The sequence below is a fragment of the Quercus robur genome, chromosome 1 (genome assembly GCF_932294415.1).
Source record: "Quercus robur chromosome 1, dhQueRobu3.1, whole genome shotgun sequence".
NCBI classification, from domain to species: Eukaryota; Viridiplantae; Streptophyta; class Magnoliopsida; order Fagales; family Fagaceae; genus Quercus; species Quercus robur.
This window is the reverse complement of record NC_065534.1, coordinates 25,905,309-25,916,156: the sequence shown is the minus strand read 5'-3', so window position 1 is coordinate 25,916,156 and position 10,848 is coordinate 25,905,309. Positions and strand designations below refer to the sequence as shown.

At 31.4% G+C, this 10,848-nt stretch overlaps 1 protein-coding gene across 1 annotated transcript; it reads left to right on the top strand.

Moving 5' to 3' along the window:
• The first annotated feature begins 1,006 nt into the window (after window positions 1-1,006).
• LOC126727385 (uncharacterized) lies at window positions 1,007-2,683 on the top strand. Its single transcript, XM_050433000.1, has 4 exons — window positions 1,007-1,207; window positions 1,776-1,901; window positions 1,995-2,165; window positions 2,351-2,683. Exons 1-4 carry the CDS (start codon window positions 1,130-1,132, stop codon window positions 2,441-2,443), a joined length of 468 nt encoding a protein of 155 aa, XP_050288957.1. The 5' UTR covers window positions 1,007-1,129; the 3' UTR covers window positions 2,444-2,683.
• Window positions 2,684-10,848: the final 8,165 nt, after the last annotated feature.

Below are 10,848 nucleotides of genomic sequence, written 5' to 3'. Positions count from 1 at the left end.
AAACATATAAATACTAAGAAAGTAAAACCTTAGGATGATTAAGAAACGTTTGAACCCTAATTCGCACTAATTATGTGATTAGGTGACAAAATACCAAAATTTACCAAAAGTGGCAAAATTGAGTTAAATGAAAACCATAAACTACTGACTTTAATGGTCATCCTAAAACTAATTCGCACTAATTATGTGATTAGGTGACAAAATACCAAAATTTACCAAAAGTGGAAAATTGAGTTAAATGAAAATCATAAACTACTGACTTTAACGGTTATCATAAAACAAATGAGACCTTATTCTGACTTTTAAGTAAAAAGTTATTAAGAAAACAAAAATTATTATAAATGGCAAAATCACAGTTTTCAAGACCTAAATGGAGGAATTCGTCAATTTCAGGGGATACCTTATGGCAAAGTGACGACTATTACTTAAAAGGCCGTTTCGCTTCAACTTGCCAAATTTCATACAATTCTAACTCCAAGGCCCATGATTTCTACTAGTGTTTTTTTGCCTTATGCAATGATTTCAAGTGTGCGTGGGAGTCCAAAAAGATCATGACGCTCTGTTCTACATGAAATACTTTGGAAGTATAATAATGGTATACTCCATCTCACATATATAATAGGTTTCATAATAAATTTAATTATTTACTATTATGTGAGAGCTAGGGGGGAAAATCTCATTATTGTATTCCCATAATATTATATAATTACTCATACATGATAGGACATTGTAACTTTATTCTTGTTTTTTATTTTTATTTTTTTGATAGGACAACTTTATTCTTGTTGGTTGTACATGGACCCAAAAAAATGAAAATCTTTAAATAAATTTTACTGATCTGCATCCATTATTAGAACTAAAGATGCTGGCCATGGTGATGAAGGTGTTTAAATGGTTGAATCAAATATTTCATTTAGGTTAAGGGTCATGGGTGATGGGACGGCTAGCTAAACCTTGCAAAAATAAACCCAAAAGGATAAAACAATATTTCCTTTTAACTTTTGAAAAATGAAGTGGTGTTTTGGTAATTTTTGGAATCACATAATGCTCAAAATTGAGTTCTCGTCCCTTTTTAAATACCAGGCAACCTAATATTCAGAGAGAGAGAGAGAGAGAGAGAGAGAGAGTCATGGTTTCTAGGAAGCACAAGAGAACAGTCATGTATAAGAATCTGCAACTGCTTCGATCCATCACTAATTCCCATGCGGTAATTCTCTAATTTCCTATAACATCAGTTCGTTCAGTTTATTTCATTGTCTTAATTCTCTAACTCTTACTATATTACATAGTCTAAATGGAGAATTATTTGGACAAAACTGACAGCCTTGTAACATAGTTCATCATTTTCATCATCATCATCATCATCATCATCATCACCAGCTTTTCAATTTTCTTCTCTTTTAGCTCTAATTTTTTCTCATCCGTATCCATTTAAGGCATGCTGGAAACATTGATTTAGTGTTATTGGTCTTATATATAAATATTTGTTAGTCTGCAGTTCATCTTGATTAATTTATCACATCTCCTTTTTCAAATATACCCATCAACTTCTTAATAAGTATGATACTATTTAAGAGATACTGGCCTAACAATATTTTAATATCACACGCAAGCCTTGTTTGTTCCTAAGCATCCTTTCATGTATCTTTTCCTTAAAACTTCTAATACCATCTTTAAGGATGGTAAAATCTTTTGACTGACTGGCATCAAATTTCTTAAATCCTTCTTCTTCTTCTTATTTTTTATATATATATATTTTGTCTTTATCTGTGCAGCACAGTAAAACCTCGATTATATTAGATGCATCAAAGTACATAGAAGATCTAAAGCGAAAGATAGATGTAATGAATCAAAAAATTGCCGTGGCACAGGACTCCGATGCCCAAGCTTCACTGCCTCAGGTAGAATCTAAGACATAATTGCATCCTTTGATCAATTATAATTGCATGGGATATCATTAATTAATTATATGTATCTCATCTATATTTCCGCAGATTAAAGTAGAGGCCCAAGAAAAGGGTTTCCTGATTGAGGTTTTCAACAAAAGAAGTTGCTGTGGTTTGCTTGTTTTCATATTGGAAGCCTTTGAAGAGCTAGGCCTTGATGTGCTCCAGGCTAGGGTTTCTTGCTCTGACAACTTTCATTTAGAAGCCATGGGAGCAAAAGTAAGAAAGAAAATGGATGAAAGTCCTTGATGTCATATTAACACGTGCTTTCTCTTTCTCTCTCTCTCTCTCTCTCTCTCTCAACACACAAAACTCACACACTCAAAAGACGTACATATATCTTTCTTCTTTTTTTTCAATGTAAAAGGACATACATATATAATGCACATTTGATGATGTACCAGGTTAATGAAGGAGATGATGAGGTTGATGCTCAAGTGGTGACAGAAGCAGTTTTGGAAGCTATTAAAAATTGGAGCGAAATTAGCGAGAAATAATTATAAAAGCAACTTTTTAGTTTCATGTTTTAACTAGCAAGCTAGCTAGATGAAGCTGTCTAGTGTAGGTTACTCTTTCATATAATGGTTAATACTTGTGAAAGTATGGTCCAGAGAGTTCCAAACACTACATACAATATCGATCATGTTGACATGTGAGTGCGTTTGTTTTCATGTGCTATGGGAAACAATAACAGGAAGAAATGTTTTAAGAAATAAACACATTATGGTTACTTTCCACTTTATTCCCAATATTTCTTTTCTCATATGATAGCTAATTTAGTAATTCATTTTGGAAGAAAAGATATAAGATCAAAGAACCTTCTATGATGGAATTCTTTTAAGGGACAACTTCAAATTGCTTAGAGATCGATGGTATCATGTTTCAATAAACGGAAGCACTATGATGCCTAGTGCAAATTCTACTTGAATGGTATGACTCCACTAAAAGGTAGAGAATTAAATGTTTTCTTATTGATGGATTTGATGTTAGCATGGATACTTATTAATTTCAAAACTAAAATGGTAACTAGAGTTTTTCGGAGTGATTTATGATTTAGTTGGAGTTATTAATTAGCATGGAGGTCTCATTTATATATTATAGAAGCACAGATATTATTATGATTTTAAATTTTGTGAGCCAAAGTTTTTTAAACATCATTTAATACTAGTGTATAATCTCGTGCATATACATGGATATATTTAAAAACAATCACAATTATATATACATATATATATGAGTTCAAATTATCCTTTGTATTAAAGTTATAACTTACATCTTTTCAAAGCCATGAATTTCAAAAAAAATGTAATGGTTTCTCATTTTATATACAAATATATAATTTATAATTTAATTAGATTTGAACACTTCGGATTTTGCATTCAATAATTTACTTGTCACAAAATTTTAAAAATTAGGTAGGACACACGGTGCAAAATTGAATCCCAATTGAAATCTAATTTAGAATTCAATTAGATTTAGACACTTTGGTTTTTACACCTAATAATTACTTGACAAAAAAATTAGATGCGACACATGGCGCAAAATTGAGCTATAATTTAAAATCTAATTGGACTTTCTCTAAACTTTGACTTTAACTATATATATATATATATATATATATATAGATATCTAAGAATCACTATGTATATTAATATAGTAGTGGTTTATGAATTAGCTAGGAAAAATTCATCCAAAAAAAAAATAAAAAAGGAAAAAAGAAGGAAAATAAAAAATTTCCCTTTAACTAGAATTTTTTTTTTTTTTTTTTTTTTTAAATAGAAGTAAATTTCCAATTGAAAATCACTATTTTGAGCCTTATAATTTTTATTTTTTTAAGAGCAACAATAGTGTAAGTAATTCTTGCGTTGATTAAAAGAAATATAAGAAATTTATACATAATACATGCATTGGAATATTGAAAATGTTGGGATTTAAAACTAACAAAAACATATTCACACAAAAAAAGAAGAAGGGAAAACATACACTGACAAAAGTTTAACATGATTTACAGCTAACTCCATATCTACATGTACAACAATGTTAAACAAAATCAAAATATTAATGATATGGATTACAATTACTCTTAATCAAACCTCACAAACATACTAATTAGCACAACACTTACAAATTTCATAAACATATAACAACCTATATAAGTTTATTAAGAAAGATCTTTATATTCATTTTTTGCTAAGCTATGATCATTAGATAAGATAAACTAATGCCAAGAGTCTTGAGGTTTAGTGACTTTAAATGAATATATATTTTTTAATGTGTTAATGTCAAAGTTATATATTGGCCCAAGCCGATATAGGCTCAAACCTGTAGCACTTGTAGGAACATTCGACCATGCCATCGACAATCTATATCACGTTTTTCTCACACAACTCAACATACTATGTATTCAGGTAACACCTTGCCTACACACAACCTATCCACTTCTTAATAACTTGCTCATAGGCTAGCCCATACAAGATTGCCATAGCTTAATTCCATTACACTTAATTGCTGCCCACAGCACATGCATGGTTTGCAACCTACAAAACTATAACCAAAGACCTTTTTTTTCTTTGGTAAAAGACGATGCATTAAAAACGGCTAAACAATTACATCTAGAACAGGACACATCCTGTTGAACAACACACCATTACAGTCATCCTCAAAGGCATTACAAATGTCCACAGGTGGACTACTAAAGGAAAGAAAATCTGAAACCTGGATAGCACATTAGCACCCATCCTAGCCAGCAAATCAGCACATCGATTGGCTTGGCGGTAGCAATGGTTAAACCGAATTTGTTGAAAGCGAGCTGCCAAGCGCCTACAATCATCCAAAAGAGGAGAAATGACATTGTTTACATAAGCAACATTCTTAAAAACCTCCACCACAGCTTGAGCATCCAATTCAACAACAAGGGAATCAATGTTTAAGTTTCAGCAGAGCAGCAGCCCCTCTCTAAGCTCCCATAGCTCTGCAATGAAACTATTGGTTGAGCCAATATGTCTAGTAAAACCCCCAACCCAATTGCCATGCTCATCCCTCACAAAACCTCCACATCCAGCTGCCTTTTAAGTCCATTCGTGTAGTTAAACATCACAATGAGGCAGCACAAACTGTTGCTACCTCATGAAAACTGGCACAGCCCATGGCATGCCTTCCTCATGCCCTCGGCTTTGTGTAGTTGGCATGGATGCAAGCAGGGATGGAACTACCTTAGGGCTGAGGGGGGCCATGCACCCCCCCCCCCCCCCCCCCCCCCCCAAAGCCTTTGAAAAAAAATTCCCTAGTATATATATTAGCATTAAAAATATACATTTGGCTCTAAAATTAATATACTTGGCCCTCCTCTCCCAAACAATTTACAAACTGACCCATGAAACCAAAAATGAAAAAAATTATCAAATCATCCCTTGTCTAACTGTCCCAAAAATATCAAGAGAAATATTTAGCTAAACATTTGGACAATTTACAAATCCAGACAATAAGGAAAATCTACAAAACAATTCATATATTCAATAATTAAAAAAAAATCTTTGGACACAGTCTAAGTTAAAAAAAAAAAAATATATATATATATATATATATATATAACAAATCAATTATAAATCCTAGCAAAACAAATCACAAAAACCTAATAATTTTTACCCAATTTCTCCCTCTCATTTGAGAGCTCTTTGTCTCTCTCAAATAACTTCACTCCATAGTTACAGAGACAACTCCTATGCTACCAATCACTCCATCCACACACCAATTAGTGTCACTAGCAACTTGGATCAGTTGGTGTTTTTAACTCAATCCATGAAAAAAATTTTGTTTTTTTGAAGAGCTGCTGCTCTTTGACACAACCTGTCAAAAATTTTTATTTATTTTTTGAATGATAGGATTTTATTAATTTTTAATGTTTTATTAACTTTGGGACACACTTGACATGCATGCATAAATGTAATACACATGTAAAACAACAACAATCTACTATTTTGTGTCTTACCTAAATTACCACCAGAGCATGTATGTGATTAGTCTATTGGTAATAAACTATGTGCCTTAGCTAAATTAATGTAGCGATGGGAAAAACTTTATTATTTACATAGTTGAAAACTCAAAGTTACCATTCATTATCATGTGATTGTTTAACAGGCCTTTTTTTTTCTTTTCTTTTTTTACTACTTTTTCAAAATGACAATTTTTTAAAGGAAAAAATCTCACATCTTTATGCTACCTCAATCTTAACTAAGTAATTATTTTTAAAAAAAAATCCTTAACCAAGACACCAATAATTGTCTCACCCTTTGTCACTGAATATTAGTGCATGACATTGATTAACCATTATTTTAGTAGTTTTATTAATGTAATACTAGACATGGATTTGAACTTTTAACCATAGTTTTGGTATTTTTTTAAGAAACTTTTATATATAGCATTATGAAGTTATTAGGTAGAATAAATAGATTTTAAATTTTTTTTATAATGTGGATAGAATAAATAGTTGGTCTAATCTCAGTCAAACCTTAAAAATATCAAGACGTGCCAATTAACTTACAAAACTTTTGATTATAAATATCTATTATTGATTTTTTAAAAATAAAGAAAAAATACAAAAAAATAAATAAATAAATTAATGCTAATAATGCATCGTTATCAACTTCTAGTATTAATATTTCAACTTTTTAAAATTCTTGAACAAAGAACTTTGGCCCCCCAAAGTTTGAATCCTGGTTCCATCCCTAGATGCAAGGTGCCACCACCACCAATACAATCACTTCCTCTCAATCATCAAGGCTGTTCCTAGGGACCAAATATTGTAAGAACTATGTTTAATGAAAATAATGAATTATAAGGTGGCTGTAAAAAAATGCACTATATTTTTTGTAATTTTATACTATGGTGTGGGTGCGTTTATCATGCAATTTTTGGGAGATTGGGTATGTTTAAAAAAATCTTAATGAAATTTGTAGCTCTTATCAATGAGATAGTCAAAACTATCAAAAAACCTTGACAGATTTCACCTATATGAGCATGAATGTTAGATCACTTCTTATGATATTTGGACTTGATTATGAAATGAAGAGTGCTATAGATCTACAAAAATTTTCACAACAAATTATAAATGGTAAATTGTTATTGGTTCTAATTTGAATCTACAATTTAAATTACTTTCTTGCCCATCTATAACAACCACTAACAACCCACTATAAAAGATTTGACGTGAAAATGTTGTGGATATAGCATTTCTCTTATGAAATACATTTATGAAAATAGAGATCAACAAATGACCATAATTATTAATAGAACTCATGTCAACACTTGGGTTAGTATGGTCTTAGACCACCATTTCGTTATATAATTAACGTATGTTTGTTATGTCAAGGTCATACATTGTTTCTTTTCTTTTCTTTTCTTCACGTGAGTCATTATAAATGCTTTCAAATACTAAGGTCATTTTTCTCAACCAAAAAAAAAAAATTACTAAGGTCATTTGCTTTAAGAAATAGGCAACTATCAAAATTTCAAGAAGTTTAAATTAAACTTTGATAACTAAATAATTTCAATTTTTTTAAGTCTTATTATTTATTTTAAATTCTCTTAATCATCTATTACAATTTTTGGTCTTAAACATTATGCTTAGGTCATATAACTCATTGTAATCATGTCACGTCATGTGTATCTGCCATGTTTTTAATTACAAATTTTTTTTATATTAACATAATTTATACCCAAGGCATAAAACTCCTACTTATGTTGATTCTCATACTCATGGTTTGTCAATTTTTGACGAAAAACACTTGTCATCACATTAAGCCTTGACCTCTATGTTCCTCACTATAAGCATATTAAAATTATTATTATTTTTTAAAAATTTTACTTTTGGTATAACTCTATTAATAGGTATATAGAAAAATTTAAAGTAGTACCTTGATTAACAATTTATTACCAAAAATTTCTATAAATTCAAAAAAGAAAAAAAAAAAAAAAAAAAAAAAAAAAAAAAAAAAAACTTGTTGCAGTAAGTGGGAGAATCGAGGTTTGAATCTTAATTCTCCTCGTAAGGAAGATTAGACCATTCCATTGAGGTAAAAAACTATTGACAAGTTTCACTATTTATTTTAGTTTTAAGCTTTTAATTTTTATATACAGTTTTTTAAAATTTCAATTTTCCCCCTTTTTTCTCACTTTTTCAAATTTTTTCAAGATATAAGTATACTTTAACACACTTTTATCAAAAAAATTTCAACAAAAGCTAGATGAGTTGTTCCCAAACGTCAACATTTTTTATTTTCCCAAGTAGGAAGCTTGGAGCTTCCTTTATCCATGTAACAAAATCATCAATTTTTTGTGTGTCTAGTTAAGATATGAGTTGCCATATTGGATTCACGCCTAGATAGTTTTTGGTTGGGGTGAAAACTAGGTGGATGGAAAGTGGGGAGGGAAAAGTGGGAAGAAAAGTGGCATTCTGCCTGGTTTATTAAGGGTAGAAAACAGAGGAAAAAATGGGTGGTCAGAAGAGAATTCTGCTATCTTTGCTTCACCTTTATCTACTATATTCCCATACAAACTCAAGCCAACTGAGGATATGTCTTAACCAACTCTACAATACTAGGGGTATGTTTGGTATGGTGTAATAACTCCTATAATGGAATAGTTTTAGTCGTTTGGTTGCATCTTTATTACATATATTAGTTATTACAAAGAAATAAATATTCTTTAAATTGAAGAATAGCTATTTTTCACCATTGCGCACTCTTGGCACGATGGTTACTTCACAAGTATAAGTGCTTGTGGGGTATGGAAAGCAAGGATCGGGGTTCAAGTCTCTAAGACTGAATTTCACACACATATACATTTAAATTAGGATATAGTAGAATTTTTATCTTGTATTAAAAAAAAAAATAGTTATTCCTCTTTAAAATAGATGTAATAGCTATTTCTTAATGCATATAATAAGTCTTAAAATTAATATATTTCCAAAAGTATAAATTTTCCTTATACATCATCTTTTTCAAACTTTTCATGTGTAATAACCAAACTTATGAATAATAATAGCTATTCCATTACAATATTTTTTATTTCCACTAACAAAGATTATTATTATTAACGTAATCTCCATTCAATGTATTAAATGCACCATAGTTGTCAAATTGACTCGAACAGTGTACCGTTCCCAAGTTCTTTGTGCTTCCTCACTATTCCAAAGAGCATGAACAATACACTGATCCTACAAACGGCATCTTTGGCATCATGAATCCGTCGTTATATTTCTACGCATCAACGCATCAAATTTGCTCCCGTGGGAAGGATTTCCTGACATGCACACCAAGTGAAGATTTTGTCTTTATTTGGGATCTTAGCTTAGCACCCCCATATGGACAACCAAACCTTCCTTGTATTGTCACCATTTGAGCTTTGCCCTCACTAATCTCTTTCAAATTCAAGGACAAAGTTACCCAATGTGCACTCTTCACACTAAAACTACCATTACCCCAATTACCTGTTCCATTCCAAATCCATTTGTCTCTGCCGATTCAAATGCACTCAATGGTATTCTTACTATGGCTTCACAGACCTCCCATACTAAACTCTTTTAACTTCTCTTGGTCCCAACATCTTCATTCTTCTCTCCCTTTCGATTAGTTGGCTCATCCACTCCCAATAATTTGGGGTTATGACTTTATATGTGCTTGGAGCTTGGAGTTTGTAACCGTCTATCCCCCCTCACCATTACTTCATTTCCTCTCCCTATTCTCCACCTCTAAAATGATTCTCCAAGTGTAGGACTCATTTGATTTCAACTTAGCATCCATGAATGAAAAATGCTGAAACATCTCTGCCTTGATAACTGAATATGCTAATGTCTTTAGTACGTAGCCTCCACCCTTGTTTTGCAAATAAAGCCATGTTGAATGCTTCTAAATCCCAAAAACTTAACCCTCCTTGTTTTTGCACTATTTCTCCCATCTTAAAACCCTCATATATAAAGAAATTAATGTATGTAACGTTGTATCCTTCCTTGTAGTTTTATTTAAATATAATGTAGCTTCAAACTTCCCCTCATGGATTGAACATTATTGATTGCTGATTTGGTATTCTCCATTATCTCTGTTGTTAACTAGTGTCGGGTACTATGCAGTCTTGTTGGAGTTGATTCAAATTGTAAAATTTTGCACATGATTTGAATGTTTGAGAGCAGATCTAATTCTCCACACCTAAAGAATTTTCAGAGAGCATTTCAATTAGTTCTTTAGCTTGTTCTGTTGTTCACATTGGTGAAATTCCATGTTAATCTAATTTCATATACTGGAACAAATATTTCTGACAGTGGTCATTCTGCAACAGCTTAGAGATGCAATATTCGCACACGAGCCACTGAGCAAACGCTCCAAAGCCACAGGCCATTAGTTCAAACCTACTGCCAGTCAAGCTCCAAATAGTAGGTCTGACAAGGCCACAGTATTAAAGCCCAACTGAACACTAGCTGAAGCAGATCAGGAGAAATTATAAGATTCCCTAGTGGATAAGTGATGTGGTCCACTATTCCACTAAAAAACTTCCATTTGTTTAAAATTGTTAATTAGAATTTTTTTTTTTTTAAACAGAAATTAATTACTGACTCAGCAATTTTAAACAAGTGGAAGTATTTTAGTGAAATGGTGAACAAGTGACATAATCCACCAAAAAACTCTATAATTTCTCGCAAATCAATGACTGAAAGTAACTGGGGAAAAAAAAGTTATGTACCTCCAACTTTAACCAATCCTGAAAGTGGAAACCCTAGTAGGAAGGATTTAGATCAAGTGCAATACCTAGGGTATTGCATCGAGTGTAATTACACTACATTTACTCATTAATTTTTACTACTTTTATTTTTTAACTTTAACTTTTTAACATTTTAAAATTCTTTTAAACT